General features: G+C 49.1%; 2 protein-coding genes across 3 annotated transcripts in view; both read left to right on the top strand.

Moving 5' to 3' along the window:
• Positions 1 to 3,198, top strand: part of Ptpn5 (protein tyrosine phosphatase non-receptor type 5) — a 55,345-nt gene extending 52,147 nt beyond the window's left edge. For both annotated transcript variants that reach the window (XM_021192265.2, XM_021192255.1), the window contains 3 exons: positions 1,413 to 1,573; positions 1,662 to 1,775; positions 2,096 to 3,198. In XM_021192265.2, coding sequence (XP_021047924.1) covers positions 1,413 to 1,573; positions 1,662 to 1,775; positions 2,096 to 2,189 — 369 coding nt within the window. In that variant the 3' untranslated portion in view covers positions 2,190 to 3,198. The remainder of the gene's footprint in view (positions 1 to 1,412; positions 1,574 to 1,661; positions 1,776 to 2,095) is intronic.
• A 2,759-nt stretch (positions 3,199 to 5,957) lies between these two features.
• Igsf22 (immunoglobulin superfamily member 22) overlaps positions 5,958 to 17,483 on the top strand; it is an 18,369-nt gene continuing 6,843 nt past the window's right edge. The window contains 14 exon segments of the mRNA XM_021217539.1: positions 5,958 to 6,079; positions 9,777 to 9,922; positions 10,176 to 10,188; positions 10,542 to 10,646; positions 10,891 to 10,916; positions 13,542 to 13,590; positions 13,592 to 13,691; positions 13,694 to 13,823; positions 15,465 to 15,741; positions 16,438 to 16,509; positions 16,511 to 16,668; positions 16,671 to 16,774; positions 16,866 to 17,070; positions 17,073 to 17,189. Of these exon segments, the coding sequence (XP_021073198.1) occupies positions 5,958 to 6,079; positions 9,777 to 9,922; positions 10,176 to 10,188; positions 10,542 to 10,646; positions 10,891 to 10,916; positions 13,542 to 13,590; positions 13,592 to 13,691; positions 13,694 to 13,823; positions 15,465 to 15,741; positions 16,438 to 16,509; positions 16,511 to 16,668; positions 16,671 to 16,774; positions 16,866 to 17,070; positions 17,073 to 17,189 (1,624 nt within the window).

The following is a 17,483-nucleotide window of genomic DNA, read 5'->3' as shown; positions in this document are numbered from 1 at the left end:
ACTGTCCACATGAGCACCTAACACCAAGACATCCTAGAAACCTTGAAAGCCAGGGAGTGAGGGGCGGCTGCTGTCACAGCAGAGTGACCCAAGGACATGAGGGACCATCTCCCAAGTAGAGAGACTAGGAGACAGGCTAGAGAAGAACCAGGATGTCTGGGTTTGAGGGTGTTCCCAAGCACCTGCTTTGTGGTTCTGGGTTGGGTACCGGGGGTGTAATTGTGTCCTGGATTCTTTCTTCAAGGAGCACCCATAAGATGGTAAACACCAAGTAGTGACAGGCAAGGATACAGAAGGGCAGTGTGCCAGATGGTGTGCTCTGGGGTGGAGGGTGCTTCCTGGCAATGCTGTATGGGGTCTTGAGGACTAGTAAGGGGTAACTAGGAGGGGGGAAATGGAAAAGCTTTCCCATATGCAGAAGGAGCAGCTGTGCGTGCAAGCACGCGTGTGTGCCCATTTCCCGGACTGTGTCCTCCCAGGGCGGGAAGGGTGATGGAGTGAGGAAACTTCCTGGGGTCTCTAAGGGTATGAATCACATCTGAAGAGGTGAACTCCTGCCCCATCTTCCAGTTCTCACACAATGGGAAGGAGATTTCAGCATAGGAAGTTGGGGGAGGGAGACACCGCATTCAGTCCACAGTAAAGGATTTCTTGGTTAGGTGTGGGATTAGAGGCCAGAACTACATCCCCAGCCCCTTTTTACTGTTTCGTTCGTTTTGAGACAGTCACTGTGTTTCCAAGGCTGGCCTGGGACTTGCACTGCAGACCATGCAGGCCTTGAGCTTGTGATCTCTCCGCCTCAGGCTTCCAAGTAGCTAGAATTCCAGGCCTGAACCATCAGACCCAGCCAGCAAAGGGTCTTAGACACAGCACAGGGTATCCAGACTTGTGCTGGGGCGGGACCATGGTGATGATACTATGGGTCTTTGGGAGTCAGGGAGGAGGAAGGTCGGATCTTCCCACCGTGGGATGGTAGAGCAGAGAGGAGACTGAAAGCGGCTAATGAGGGCACTGGAGTGGGCAGGCAGAGCAGAGTACCTGTGCCTAAGGGGTCATGTGACTAAAGGGTTCCTGGAACATCTGTCAGGATAGGAACTCTCAGACAGGAATAAGGTGGAGAAAAGCCCTTTTGCCTTTCTTGGATGATTTCAGAGTTTAGAGGATAATGCCGCATGCACGCACGTGTGCACACACACACACACACACACACACACACACACACACACTGATCTGTCTTGTGCCATTAAGCAGTATCATAGATGGGGGACTACAGATTCCTTACTCTCATTCCTCCCTTCCCATCTTCATCTTTGGATCAATTCTGAAAGCATTCACATGTATTGGGGGGGGTGGGCTCTCTCTCTCTCTCTCTCTCTCTCTCTCTCTCTCTCTCTCTCCCCCTCCCCCCATAGAGAGGAACTGAAGAGCGAAGCTTGAAGCATTACTGGTTCACATCCTGGCCTGACCAGAAGACCCCTGACCGGGCTCCCCCACTCCTGCACCTGGTACGGGAAGTGGAGGAGGCAGCCCAACAAGAGGGACCCCATTGTTCCCCAATCATCGTTCACTGCAGGTGGGTTCTCCTGGCCACCCACTGGAGCAGGGCCACCCCCATCCCTGGACGGCTCTGTCCCTCACCCCATCATTCCCTCGGCCCTCAGTGCAGGGATTGGGAGAACTGGCTGCTTCATTGCCACCAGCATCTGCTGCCAGCAGCTGCGACGGGAGGGCGTAGTGGACATCCTGAAGACCACGTGCCAGCTCCGTCAGGACAGGTCAGCCTGCTGATCAGGGGAGGAGAGGGTGGCAGCGTGATGTGTGCCTAAATTGAGGGACCGTTGACAAACCAGACCTAGTGTGTAAGGTGGCGAGGGAACTGGAAAACCAAACGGGAGAGAACAGGATCCAGCCAGCTCTCTTCTGGAGGAAGGCTGGGGAGAGGCAGCCGGTTTGAAAAGACAGTGCTGAAAACACAGGTGTGGCCCTGAAAGGAAGGGGCAGGGGCTGGGAAGAGTTGGCCTCTCTAAGCTGCAGACTAGCTGGTGCCCCTAGTGTTGGTGGCCCTCCCGCAGCCAACTGCATCTCTACTGGGCAGGGGTGGCATGATCCAGACGTGTGAACAGTACCAGTTTGTGCACCACGCCATGAGCCTCTATGAGAAGCAGCTGTCCTTCCAGTCCTCAGAGTGACCACACTCTTCCTCTGAGATCCACTGGGTACTGCCAAGCCTGAGGCTGGGTCTTCACCCCCACGACCCAAGATCTTGCCTTGGGTCCTGGGCCTTTTCCCTGGCCCTCCCCCTCATCCTCCCCTCTCTTCAGTCTGCTTCCCCATCTGTTGTCCTGGCCTGGTCCCTACCCCAAGCCTAGCTCTTCTACTGTATATACTGCAGAGTTGGGGAGGGCGGGGAAGGAATGTGCCAGGCCAGGCCTGGGGCCCCTGGGCCTGACCCACACCACATAGACCTGGGGCCTCAGTTTTAACCATGGTTCCGCAGCTACTTGGTCCAAAATGTTTCCATGCCACACCCCAAGTGTCCTACCATAATGTGTTCTGTCTGTCCATCCGTCACAGCTATCTGTACCAAACACTGTGTCCCCTTGGCCAGGAAAGGAGCACTGAACTAAGCTCTCACCCCTCAGCCCTCACCGACATCCCCACACCAGACTCCCACCCTGCTCCCCCAGGCCCCACTGGCTCCTCTGCAAAGGCAGAGTGCATTTTGCTTCCAGGATGTGGATGGCAGAGACCAGGCAGGGGAGCACATGATGGTTGACAGAGAGATCCCAGCTAAGATGGTTCCTGGGCAAAGATGGGTATCTCCATCCAATGAGGCACTGGAGAGGAGGAGGAGGACAGATACAGTGGGGAACCCCAAAGATCTGAGCCCTGAGGGGGGCCTCCAAGAGTAGGATGGGGACAGCTCCAGACCTGTGAGACATCTTTCTGTGTCACCATGGGAAACCGCAAACGTCTCCCTACGTGTCGCTCTGTGTGTGTTCCCTTGTCCATGCGTGTGTTGAGAGCCCATGAACAGGGCATGCATGACTCTTTTGGCAACATGTGTTATCTTGGAGCCACGTGTTTTTATTGCTGACTTTAAATATTGATTCCACGGCAAATGGAGACATTTGTTGTCTTTTTATAATCCGCTCGTGGTCATTGAATAGAGCAATAAACAGAGCATTTTGAGCAAAACTAGCCCCCTGGGTCTGTCATTTCCTGCTCTCTCCTGACACCCTAGGCTTTTGTGTGTAACCCCCCCCACCTCCCCACACCCACACCCCGCCCCGCCCCCAGCTCCTGCTTCCCAGCACATGTGCATAAAGTTGGCCCTCATGCTCACTGGTGTCCCCTGTGGAGATTGTGAATATATGTGAAGCTGGATTAAAAAAAAAAAAAAAAAAAGTCTATTAATAAATACCTCAGAATTCTCACTTGCCTTCAGCCCCAGCCCACAGAGGTGCACTGCACCATAGGGAACCTCAAAGATGTGTATGGGACCATTCCAGGAAGGCAAGGTAACTAACAGGTCACCAACTGCAACAGGTTAGCCAAGGAGCCCCAAGGGTGGGGCAAGGAGACTTTCCCGTCACACTCAGGCTCCTCTCTCATTGGATAACATGCTCCTTTTCTCTGGAACCCCATCTGAGCTTTAGACACCCTTATTTTTTTTTTTTCTTATTGTCCGAGGTATCCCCTCCAAGGTTGAATCTTTTAAGGCCCTGCTGGCTAGCCAGCAGCCCTGCCCCGGGGTGACTTCCGTTTACCAGCAGAGAATCACAACTACCTTTGCTTGATCCCAGGGGCCAGGAATAAGAGCAGAGGAGAAGTGTCCCAGGTGGCTTATGTTCGAGTTCCCTGGGGCCCTTTGTGCGGGAGGAGCTGCTCTCAGCCCAGGCCTTACTTACATGGGAAACTGCTGGTTTGCAGCCGCTATTGGGACCCATGGGGCTAACATGGGGTAAATGGACTGGTAATAGGTCCAAAGCAGGGATGCCAGCTCAGGGAGATCTCCCACCCAGAGAATGAGCCTTTCTATCTAGATTTCAGACTGAGGAGGAGTAGGAAGGAGGAGGGTTAATGTCACCCCTTGCCCCATCAGGCCACAAGACACAGCACAAACGGTATTCCCAGGATTTGTGCCAGGTGGTACATCCACCGGACTCATCCAGTGGCCCCCTTCCCAGTACTGGGGAGACACAGGCCTCTGACTTTTTTCCCCCAACCCTGTTAAGCTGTGCGTGCTATTGTGCCCAGGCATGGACAGGCACATATGCCAACCTGAGCCCCTCAGCTTGGAGAGGTCCCAAACTATAGCAGTGAGAAGCAGAACTTCTTCCATAAAGCACAGGAAGCGTACTGCTTGCCTGCCGCCTCAGCTTCCCTCAGGCCTGATCCCCGGCATTCTGTCCATTCCTGGGTCCAGCTTGCTCCCCTCCCCTAATTCCTACCGCCAAGCTGTGTGCCCCGGAGCTGAGACAGAGCCTAAGAAAAAGACTCCCCCAAAGGTCTATACAGCATCTAGGGATCTGGCGATGATCAGTGCCTGCTATTGGAACAAAGAAGGATACTGGCTATCCTACTGGCAGAGCAGTAGCTGAGCCTCCGAGGAAAAGACACGGTATTCAAGGGTTAAAAGGCACAGGTTAGTGCAGAAGCCAAGGCTTCCTGCCATTTCCCCTGGAAAGAGCTATGAACTGGTACTTTCTGTACAAGAAGGGGATATGGTCTGAGGCAGAATAAATGGTCTCAGAACCAGAGAGAGAAGATAAGTAAGGTGGGAACTGGGCGCTAGCCTCGGAGCACCTGCTCGGGAGAAGGCTTTAAGCCTGGAGGCCACTGGGACAAGGCAGGGCTGGAGGAGCAAGAAGCCCAGGTGCTCTCCTAGGTGACAAATCTGGGTAGGTCATTTCAGTCACACGTGTTTCCTCATATGCAAAGCAGATGCTTAAAGACTACCACGCGGGTTAACTAAGAGGCAGGTGCACCCACTCACTGCAACACTGGGGCTGTCATCAAGAACAGAGAAAAGCCTTGTAAGCTGGTATACGGAGACCACACACACACACTCACACACACACAAGGCACAGAGAAAACACAGGGGCAAAACTGTGTCCGACAGGCCTCCTGACATGTACAGTGGGAAGGCCACATATACATATGCATGTCTGCATGGAAGAGATCCAGAGGAAACCCCAGATTGCATGCAGGTCCCTATCTGGGGGCCCGAGAGGCCGTAAGGAGATGTTTATGGTACTTTATGTTTTGAGTACATTAAGCTACTGATTCAAAAAAAAAAAAAGTATAAGGAAGAAAAGCTAAGGCTCTGCCTTGTCCTGTGTCACACAGAAGCAGAGCTGTGGAAACAATCGTCACCTGCTTCACCATCCCAAATTCCCCCAAGTCCCCAGGACCCCCAAACAAGAGCAAATCAGCTTCCTTGCAAGGCCTACCTACCCCAGAATGGGATAGTCAGAAATCCCTATTTCGCCTGACTTCCTTTCCTCCTGACAAAACACCCAGCCCTGCCTTCCTCTTCTCCCACGTACCTTTCAACAGGTCCTCCGGCCCTCTGTGAGCCCTATTCAGCTGAGTAAGCTTAAGCCCCTTATTCTCCCTCTCCAGGAACCTGGGATTGTTTGTGTTGCTGGGTGAGGAACAAGCTCACAAGTTCACCAGTCAGAGAAGCAGAGATGGAGAGTAAAGAAAAGAGAGGCCAGAGGGTAGAAGAGCCTGACTGCTCTTCTCTAGGCATCCCCATCTCCTCTGTGTCCACATACACAGGCACACGTGTGCGCACGCGCACACACACACACACACACACAAGGACACACACACAAGGACACACACAAACACCACCACCACCTCTGAATATCCCTCCTACTCCTACTTATCTTCAGTGGTCTCATCCTCTCCCTGGTCCACACAGGTGAGTACCCGAACCTGCTGTCACCATGACAACCACTCAACACCAGCAGATGGTATAAGAATATGTGTCCATGGTGTTCTCCAGCTCCACCACCCACATGGAGACCTTCTCCCAGACAACCAAGACAGTGGGAGGGAAGTGGAATGGGTGAGGAAATATGAAATGGGGTCTTCCTCTGTACCCACTCCTGGGTAACCTGAGTGTTTGCCGTGAGTTGGTCCTTCAGGAACCCCCATCCAGCAGCAACCTCCTCTGTTCTGATCTCAGGCTTGAGCTGGATGGTCAGCACAGATCAAATCTCTGGGGAAGCAGACTAGGAAAAAACACGAATCCCGTAGATGTGTGTAAAGGGTTGACAAACTCTTCAATTGCTTAAGACTTTCAGAGCCAGAGGCAAACAGATAGCATGAATGTCACACTTTCAGGAAGGTAAATTTCTTATCTACACTGAGGAAGGTTAATCCTGGTCCACTTAAGAAACCCAGCCACCAGCAGAGGCAAGACAAGAGCATAAACAAAAGCCCCAAGTGACCTTAATCCTTAGGGGCTGGACTTGAAGGAAAGAGCACCAAGGGAAAGCTGAGAAGGGGTCTCAGGGCAAGTCTGACCCAGCGGTGGCTCTGGTGCAAGCGATTAAATGATGGCTGGGAGCCAGGGTACTGAGTAGCTTTCCTTATAGCCAGTGCATCTACCTTCAAGGTCCCAGAAGAACAGAGTCTAAGTCCTCTGTGTACAAGGTCATGCGATAAACACCGTATCACTCTGGCCAGTAAGAAAAAGCCTTGAAGTAAGGACTCAAGGTCTATGATCTAAACCAGAAATTGCAAAATGGTTTCTTCTCTTCACTCTTGAGCCCTAGCTGTGAATTAGAGCCATCTCAATATAGGGGTGGGGCTGGAAAAACTAGCCATGCCCGAGTCTCTCCGCAGACCATTAAACTGGGAATGTTTATAAGCTCCTCGGGATTCTGGTGTGCAGCCAGGGCTGAAAGGACTGACCCGCAGAGTTCAGGCAGGAAATGGGGAAAGAGTGGGGGACACTGGAGAGAACACCCTTCGAAGGAGACAGTTGTGGTTCACCTCCCACTAACTAGCAATTGAAATTCACATGTGACATCTTTCCCTTTCCATGGACGGCTACTTCTTGTTTACACATTTGTGGAGGTCAAATAAAAGACATCTGCAGGCAAAGTGCAGCCTCACCGTGGCCTGTTCAAGACCTCTGGTTGCTATTTAAAATCAAGGCATGAGCGCGTCTTAACAGAATGTTTTCCATCTCAATCCTTCAGAGGAATACAGACAGCAAGTACCTACTTCACTGGACTGCCCTAAGGATCATCAAAATCACCTCTGATGTGTGCTCCACATGGCTCATGACACAGGGGAAGGGCTTCATAAAGCAGGGCAACTGCTATCCATTGATAACTTAACTACCAGTGAAGATCTTCCACAGTTTATACTGCAGTGATGGAGCACTGGCCTAAGAGCGTGCAAGGCCCTGCCTGGGTTTACTCCCTAGCACTGCAAGAAAACAAGACAAGAAGGGGACGTCTCCTTTCATACATTTGTATGAGACTCAAAGTGACCTATAAAGGTCCTTGACCAGAGTGGTGGAGAGGTGCTAGTGCCCCCTAGTGGTTGAAACTTGACAGAATCGGATGACTATCATCTCTAAGCTTTTCTCGGCCACAGATGGCGGCTTTCTGTCCTCTGTCACACTGTCCTTGCTTTCTATGCTCCGCCCATGAAAATGAACATGAGCCCTCAACCCCTGCCTGAACTCCCACCTGGAGGCTTCCTGACTTCTCTCTTGGCTCACAGGAAGTTGCGAAAGGACACAGCACAGTGTCATTATCTGCTTGTGGCCATGAGTTCCAGCCCCCTGCCTGGAGAAGTGTCTCTCTCTGAGTTCATCTCTCTGAGAATGTGCCTCTCCCTGGTGACCCCCCCTGTTCCTTTTTCTTCTCTAGCCTCTCCCCTAATGCCCCCCCCCAATACACAAGCCCAGTAGTGTGTCTCTCCTACTCCAGGCTGGACCCAGATCCCCAGGAGGAGGCAGAGCATGTCAGTGCTTCCAACATACAGGCTATGGAGTAAAACCTGACCTGTATGCACCATAGGAAATAAAGCAGTGTCCAGAACTCTTGGGAACCCCCGAGCCCACCATATCCTGGAAGAGGGAAAGGAGGGGACTGCTAAGATCCTCTACAACAAAATCAACAAGGAACACATGCTAAAGGTGAGGCTGGACCCCCAAAGAGATAGAGGCCTGGAGAACACCCACTCATCCCCGCTGACCCCCTGCCAGGGCATTCTGCAGGCCTCAGAGACCCACCATGGCAACCCAGAAACAGTGGTGGGGAAAGGGACACTTGCATGATGGGAGGGGCCTTGGGGGCTGAGGTGTTGCCAGAGGAAGGAGGGGCCCAAAATTATCTGCAGGGCAAGAATCACTAGGGCAGAGCCAGAGGGCAGGGATACAGGCAGATGGAAGGGAAGCGTGAAGTCCAGCAGACCACAGCAAAGGAGTCGCTGGTCAAAACTAGGATTCGGTGGATGGCTACATAGTGAGTACTGCAAAGAGGGGTCATAGTGGATGGAGGGACACCGAGCTGGGGGACACAGGGAACTAGTAAGGGACTGGTCATAGAGGAGGGGCTGAAGATCCTGGAGCCTCCAGAAAAGGCTTGTCAAGGACCAACCATCCTTAAGGTATCCACCTTCTGGGTCACTTCCAGAGAATCGCTACCCAGCTGCAATTTCTGGCTTCCAGAGGCTGATGAAAGGGAGAGATGGGTCACTGGGAGAGCCTGTGATTTCTAAGGCCCTTCCCCACTCCCCGCTGTAAAGGTACAGTTCTGCCTCCCTCCCCCAACCGAAGTCGGCTTCTTTTCCCACAGCCCCATCTTTGGATCTTCTGCCCACACACAAGCTTCCCAAGAGTCACCTCTTGTACATGCCCTGACATTCAACAGGCTCCGAAAGCCTGTGAGTACCATGGACACCAGAAGAAAACCAAGTTTATTCACTCCTCTTTCCTCTAGGGTCTAGGCCAGTGCCTGAGACGAACACATAAATGGCATTAAATGAAATACTCATCTCACTTCAGGAAAACAGAATAAAAAGTCCAACTCAGGAGATCCATGCCCTTGAGGAGCTCATAGCCCAGGAAGAGTGTGATGTGGAAGCTGATGCTGTTGCTATAGAACCAGGCTGTACACGCCCATACCCACATGGCTTGCCCGGTTTTTCACACATAACCCCAATACCCTCCCTTCCCCAAAAAAGCCCTCTTTTTTTTTTTTCTTTTCCCTTCTTGTAGAAAATCTCTGTGCTACCACCCGCCCCCCTCACCCTCTAATGGTGTAACTCTGATCCACCTAGAGTGGCTGACCTCAAGTGACTCAGACAACTACAGGTACATTACAAACAATGAGCACACAGGTGCCATTACACCATCCTTTCTGGAAACAGAGGCTGGACCTGTGTCTCTTCCTCCTCCTCCTCCTCCTCCTCCTCCTCCTTCTCCTCTCCTCCTCCTCCTCCTCCTCCTCCTCCTCCTCCCCCTCCTGGCTTTTTCTCCTAGGAACTAGATGTCTGACTGTCAGTCTGTGCCCTCTTTCTGTCCTCGGACAGCAAAAAACTAGATCACAAGCTGTTTAAAAAGATGGGAGGTGGAAGGAGGTCCCCTGCCTAGGATGCAGCCTCCCGACCCAGCTGAAGCATCTCAAAGGCTTTGTCACAAAAGCCCTGAGTTCAAAGCCCACCGAGAGTGGAAGGTTATCTCAAGGTCGGTACAAAGGGAAACAGTGAGTGACAATCTTGGTTCCCCTCTTACAATCTAGGGTTTCCCTGACCCCCCCCCAAAAAAAGAAGTAGGATGTGACAAATGAAAAAGAGATACTGATGATTTGGGCCAAGGTACCCAATAAGGACTTTGCAAAGGTCTGTGTGAACCATGGTTTCCCTGACTTGGGAGGACTGCTCAGAAGCTGGAACTGATAAAGAGGAAGTGGGGAGATGGGGAGGTCAGTGCCCAGCAGGGATCAGGGACCTGGGCTTCTCCCCTGCCCTGCAAACACACACACACACACACACACACACACACACACAGAGCCAGGCTGTGTACCACAAATGCAGCGAGAGACCCTAGCACCTTCCCACCTTGACTCACTTCATATCCCAAGTTGCATGCACGTGAATTCGGCCAGACCTCGGTTCACATCTCACTTCTGCCATCTTAGGTATCTCTCTTGAGTTTTAGTTTCTACATCAGCAAAACTATACTTCTCTTGCACATTTATTTTTCTATTGTTGTCATTTATTTGGTCAGTCAACAAAGTCTTGCTAAGCACTGACCATGTAATTATAGAGTCTGTGTCTTGGGCCCAGACACATAATGAGTGCTCTGTGAATGGTGGTTCCTTCCTCATCCCCTACAGCCCTACTCTTCTATCTTCCAGTTGATCAATTAGTTTAGTGGGGCAGGAGGTATTACCTAATGAGCTTAGACCCTTAAGGGGTTTCCTCCAGGATTCTGGGCACAACTAAACAGAGTCCAAATGCCTCTGATCCTTGCATTTTGATGAACCAATCTCCCGGGTCATTAGAATTCTGAAGCCACTAGAAGATGTAGAAACCAAGGTTGACACCACCAATGTCTTCACCTACATCATGGAGCTGAAGGACCCCATCCTGAGACAATATGGGTCAAGGTGGGACGCACCTAGCCAGGGACCACCCTGGCCCTACCATGGCTTCTACACCATCTGCCTTCTCAGACCCTCTCATAATCTATAAGCCCGGTCCTCCCTAGTAGCCAATCAAGAGTACACCTTCTGAAACCGTTGAAAGAGGCTGGTTCCTAGACATTGTTTCTAGTCACTCTGCCATTTTCATTTTGATCCGAAATTGTGATTTTTCCTTTTCTCATGCCCTTGTCTACCCACCTTTGAACAGAACACCTGAGTTAAATAACCCTGAAGGTAACTGAGCTTCTGCTTCCCACCTATTCTTAGAGTCGGGACACTAAGCCTTTCAGGATCCAGTAAAATATGCATTCTGAGCTCTAAGCTCATGTCACAACCACACTGAATGATCCAGACATGGATGTGCACGGGTTTGATAGAAAGTCAACAATTCAGCATTGTAAATGCTGTAAACGTTGGCTCAGATGTGCTCATAGGATAAATCATCAGAAAACACAAAGTATTCTTACCTTATAGTAATGAGGAAGAATGGGCCATTATTTCTGAATGTAAGATTTATTATTTATTACTAATATGATTAGTGACCATGACAACAAACTGAAGAAGATATTTGTTATCTGTAGCAGTGAGTTTGGGGTATACCACTTCAGGTCACACACTTCCAGCCACCCGGCCAGGAACACTTTAAACCATGAATGAAACACACACACACACACACACACACACACACACACACACACACACCAGTTAGCTTTAAAATGCTCAAAGGTTGGCCACTCCTAAATCTTCCCTGCTACCTCAGACCCAATCAAGGAAGTGGCCAGTGGCCAGCCACCCAAAAGTCTCACACAGCTGGTTGGCTTTCTCTCTTGCAGCTCCTATGTCCCATCCTTTCTCCCACCCCACTCCCAGTCCCCGAGTCATGGCGATCTGTCTCTTTTCTCCCAGTTCCTAGCCTGCACAAATCTAAAGGTCCTGTCCCATCTCCCTTTGTCTAGCCATTGGCCACTGGCATCTTTATTGATCGATCAAAAACCAATTGGGAACAAGGACCTTGAGCATTTGGACACGCAGATTCCCAATTAAATCAAAGCATTAGAACCAGTTCCTTACAGCTATCTATGATAAAGATTGATGTCATTCGTAATATAATATTCATAAATATTTTTAATATAACATAAGGGCTGGTGAGATGGTTCAGTGAGTACAAGGTTGATGGTTTGATAAAGATTTTACCAGAAGGGTTACCAGATTTCTTCCATGATCTAGATCTGTACAAATCCAAGGCTGAAATTACTCCATGGGGTAAACATTTAATCCTAAAATTAAATACTATATCTAGAATCTCTAATAAGTAAGTAGCCTACAGCTACAGTCAGCTGACGAGGTAGGTGGGTACCAAGTGCATGCTGGTTATTACTAACATAAGCATGAGCAACACCAGTACCTACGGCCCGACTGTGGGAGATAAGTGGCTAAGTACCATGGCAGTTTGAGAATGAGAATGGCCCCTGTATTAGTCAGGGTTCTCTAGAGTCACAGAACTTATGGGTAGTCGCTATATAGTAAAGGAATTTATTGATGACTTACAGTCTGCAGTCCAATTCCCAACAATGGTCGGTAGCAGCTGTGGATGGAAGTCCAAGGATCTAGCAGTTGCTCAGTCCCATGTGGCAAGCAGGCAAAGGAGAGAGAGAACCAGACTCCCTTCTTCCAATGTCCTTATATGGTCTCCAGCAGAAGGTGTATCCCAGATTAAAGGTGTGTGCCATCACACCTTTAATCCCAGATGACCTTGAACTCAGAGATCTCCCTGTCTTAATCTTCTGGATTCAATCACCACTATGCCTCAAGATCTCCATACCAAGGTCCAGGTCAGAAACTTCTATCTCCCAGCCTCCAGATTATGGTCACTGGTGAGCCTTCCAATTCTGGATTGTAGTTCATTTCAAATATAGTCAAGTTGACAACCAGGAATAGCCACTACAGCCCCCTAGGCTCATATATTTGGTAGGACAGTTTGGGAAGGATTAGGAGGTGTGATCTTACTGGAAAAGGTGTATCACCGGGAATAGAGGTTTCAAAAGCCCATGCTATTATCAGTAAGCTCTTTCCAACTTGTAATTATGTCTCAAGATGTGAGGTCTCAGCTACTGCTCCTGTGCCATCCCCGATAACCTGCTATCATGCTCCCTGCCGTGACACTTATGGTCACTAAAACTCTGAAGCTGTAAGTCCCAAATAAGCACTTTCTTTTATAACCAATAGAACAATAATTAAGATAAATGCATAGTTTGCCATGCTGGATATGAAAGTAGGCATGGAGGCCCAAAAGGCCTGTCAGGGTTCAGGGAAAGAAAATGGCCTTAAGGGGTCTATGGCTATATTGGAGAGAGAACTGTGCTCTGTGCATGAAAGGACTACATGGGGATTGGAGTTAGTACAAAAAGAAAACATGAGATATATGGTATAGATATTCCTTAGAGACTATGAAATAATGTCACAGGACTGTGTAGCATAGTGGTTAAGAGGACAAACTCTGGAGCTAGATTTCTGGGGTTCAAGTCCCAGCTTCTGCTACTTACAGATATGTGATTTACAACAATTTGCCTTAACTTCTTTGTCCTAGTTTCTGTCTGTAAAATGGGGAATCATCATAGAACCTATGAGAATTAGATTAAAAATTAGCTATAATAATGCCTATCTGATCTCTAAAACTCCATAAATGTTTTTTTAACTGATGTTAATATTACTATATGGGAACACTATGTAAATATCATAAGACAGGACTCCAGAGCAGATGGTGACTAGCAAACAAAACAAAAGGAAGAGTGCTTCCCCAGCTGTAGGCCACAGAAGGTCAATGACCGCTGAACTCCACTTCCCTGCTTCCTGCTACAGATGAGCCACTGAAGCTCATGGAAGAAATGAAACTGGTGGCGGTGACCATGGCAGAGGGCTGTGTTTGAGATCCACGCCGCCGAGGAAGAGAATGACTCTGTGTGGCAGTTCAACAGGAAGCAGCTGAAGAAGGGTCACAAGTATGAGATTTTAGACCATCTGAGAATGGTCTGACTCACGCGGTTAAGATCAAAGATGCCAGACTTAGCAACATGCAGGTTCTCGGCCCCGGCAGGAACTTGGTACAGAACGGTTGTCTCACTGTCCATTGCAAGTGGCTCAGTGAGAGCTGGACAGAGGGAATTCCTGTCACAGAAGCCCCCATTTATCCATCCATCCATCCATCCATCTGCTCTTGACAAGACTCTGTGATGGGTACTGAAAAGAGAAGGCTCTTCTAGTGGAGGAGGCAGATGTGAAGGTGAAATTATAATAGTTACTAAGCCAAAGTCAACACTCAGCAGAGTAATGATGGACCAAAAAACCTACTAGCTCTTCTTAGCTGTGAGACTTTCCCTATTAGGATCCACATCTGTTCTCCCCCAAAATTGTCAGATTGCACCGACAATAGCCCAAAGACTATTCTACCAAGTCTAGCCTGGTGAGCCAATGAGTTTATTGAAGTTACTTTCACTTGCAAGAGCTAGAGGTTGAAAGCAACTGCATCATCAAAGCCCCACCTCAGAGTGGGTGACAACTCACGAAAGCTTCCTTACTGGAGCTCCCTGCTCAGTGTTCAGTCTCCTCTACCTACCTATGGTTTACTGCTAATGTAGCCATAGGGAAGGGCCTTGCAAACCTCTGTCTCCTGAGGTTTCAGGTGTCTTATGAGGCCTCCATTCCCTCCAGGAAGGAATGTGTCAGTTCAAGAAATAGCTATATAACAGCTCTACGGTTCTCACATCACGTATTCCATTGATTTGACATATTCCCATATTATAAGCAGTTGTTGCATATGTGTGTGACAGTGAGATGCCACACATATGAACCACACTCGGAATCTGTCCTACAAATTCAGCATTGCTCTGATGGAGGTAGGCATAGCAGCTGTGGGGAGCCAAAAGAAGGCAATGTCACAAAGCCCCAAGATTATCCAGAAGAATAAAAGGTAGTTCAGCTTTCAGAGAAGGAAACAGCGTGCCCACACAAAGTAACAGCCTGAACAAAAGCCCAGATATCAGAGCTACCTGATAGGGAGGGAGGGCAAGAGGGCTCCTGACTGTAAAGATATAAAAGTTTGCCAGGCACTGGCATAGCCTCACAAGAGACAGCTATATCAGGGCCTGGCAAATACAGAAGTGGATGCTCACAGTCATCTATTGGATGGAGCACAGGGCCCCCAATGAAGGAGCTAGAGAAAGTACCCAAGGAGCTAAAGGGGCCTGCAACCCTATAGGAGGAACAACACTATGAACTAACCAGTACTCCCCAGAGCTCGTGTCTCTAGTTGCATATGTAGCAAAGGATGGCCTAGTAGGCCATCAATGGGAGAAGAAGCCCTTGGTCTTTGGAAGATTATATGTCCCAATACAGGGGAGTGCCGGGGCCAGGAAGCAGGAGTGGGTGGGTTGGGAAGCAGGGTGGGGGGAGGGTATAGNGGACTTTCAGGATATCATTTGAAATGTAAATGAAGAAAATATCTAATAAAAAATTGTTTTTGAAAAAAAAGAAAAAGAAAAGAAAAAGATATAAAAGTTTTTGTCCCAATTCACATATCAGCAAACAGACTAGATGGGTAAATCAGTTGTGTAAAGCCAACACTCTCTCTGCCATGCACTTCCCTGGGTCACATATTGCACACAAATATACTACTGCCTTGGGTTCTTATGGTTTCTAGGGTTAGAAAAAGAAGGAGGAACACACAGACCCGCAGCAAACGTGTGTGGTGATTTGGGAGGATGCTAAAAATTAGTCTGTCTATAGGCCTTCCCTTTACATCTCTGAGCAGCTTCAAAAATGCATGTGTGAAAGAGAGGAGTAGCCCACACCTTGAATGTGAGCTGATGTCTAAGGATGTGTCACTACCCTCAGAGAAAGGTGAGTGACTGCTGTCACATAACCTCAAGTACAGTGTGAGCCACAAAGGCAAGCAAACTGACTTGGTAGTTAATGATGCACAGAGCAGAGATGGTGGGGAATACACCACAGTGGCCATGGACGGTGGGGACCCCACTGAATACTGCAGTACTGCACCCTCACTGTGGAAAATACACACACTCTCTGCTGACCCAAACTGACCAAACTGTTTGACCTCCTGATGAACACTGACTTACCCAGGTCCCAGCTCCAGTCCTCCACCAGACCATAACCAACTTGTACCTCCTCCATTTCCCAATTCTGGCCATCTCTTACCTTTCATAGTCTAACCATCCATACTTCTAATCAATCTCCGCTTTGCAGATTCTAAACCAGTTTACTTAACACAATCTTTTACTTCCAGATTCTGACCATCTCCAGCAATGCTAGTTATCACAAACTACTTGATCCTGACCATCCCCTACTCCCTCTCCATAACTACTCCACACTGACTCTTACCGCATCAGTGAGTCTGGGGGTCCCCTAGACCAGACCAGTATAAATACAACTAAAATCCCAACTCCACTAACCACCTATATCTCTGCCATCTATTTCTTTCAAGAGATCATGCTAAGTCTCAGAGGTTCATCCTCCACTAATTGACTTCCCATTAGGCATCTCTTGGTTTTCATAACTGCCAAGGCTCCGAGCTTTCTTCAGCACCCCTCCACCTGTTCACTGCACTCTCATCACCCACTGATCATTGCCAACCTGGTTCTCATAAATTTTGATTGACACATCAACCTTGAATGTTCCCACGAGTGTGGTACCAACTCTTTCCCCTTCATTCTCTTTTACACCAACACTCTAACCCAGTCAGTCCCTGCCCTTTCTCCTTAGAACATCTAGCAACCATGAAGAGTTGCATGTGAGACATGCACTCAGCCCCTGGCTGAGTTGTGTATAATGCTGTATAACAAAAAGGTGGCTGAAGGGTAGCAGGGAGGACCGAAACGTGGAAGGGAGCAAGAGACGTTGACTTGGCCCATGTTCACACTCATGCATGCCCCTCACCTCCAGATTACAGACTTGCCTGGTGTGCCAATGGTAAAACGGGTGAGGAATACATGTTTATCTTCCCCAACATGGGCACAGAGCATGAAGGCAAATACACATTGCAGGTAAAGTTCACAGAAAATGAAGCCTACATATCCACTGCACATAAGTTCCTCTAAAGGTAGAAAAATTCAAGGATGCTGGGCCAGCCTGTATGCTCATAGCCACCACATACACCCCTACTGCCACCAGTTCCTCCCCAACCCCCTGATGCCTTGCCCTGTAGATCTCCTTGCACTGACTCATCCATCTGAAAACACTAGCTGTCTGATGACCATGAAGGTATGCTACATGGCTTACATTAAGGCGCCCTTCCAAACCAGGTTATTACCCAAAGTCACCTGGTTCAAGGAGGGTATGTAGGTGCCCAAGGGGAAGCATGTGTCCATGGAGCTCAGTGAGACCAGGATCTGCTCACCATCTCCAATTGTATGCATAAAGGCATCAGCTTGGTCCTATTCAATCTCAAGAATGACCATCACACAGCAACTGCCACTGTGCACCTCAACGTGCTGGGTGAGGGCACAGCCATGGGGTTGTTTGAGAGTACCAGCTGCCCCATAATCAGAGAGGGTGGCATGGAGACCCTGGACAGAGTTTGAGTTCTGACTGGGAAGGGGATTAGGATGTTTGTTAACTTTAGGAAGCCAACTACCTAAAATCTTAAGTAGCCTTGGTCAAGAGGCCTCTCTAAGTCTGCTTCCTACCAGGAACAGGGTAGGGGTTTTGCCCTAGCTGCTGCTTCTTCTTCTTCTTCTTCTTCTTCTTCTTCTTCTTCTTCTTCTTCTTCTTCTTCTTCTTCTTCTTCTT

The sequence above is a fragment of the Mus pahari genome, chromosome 1, assembly GCF_900095145.1.
Source record: "Mus pahari chromosome 1, PAHARI_EIJ_v1.1, whole genome shotgun sequence".
Classification (NCBI taxonomy): Eukaryota; Metazoa; Chordata; class Mammalia; order Rodentia; family Muridae; genus Mus; species Mus pahari.
The sequence above is the reverse complement of the archived record's forward strand: the minus strand, read 5'-3'. Positions and strand labels throughout refer to the sequence as shown.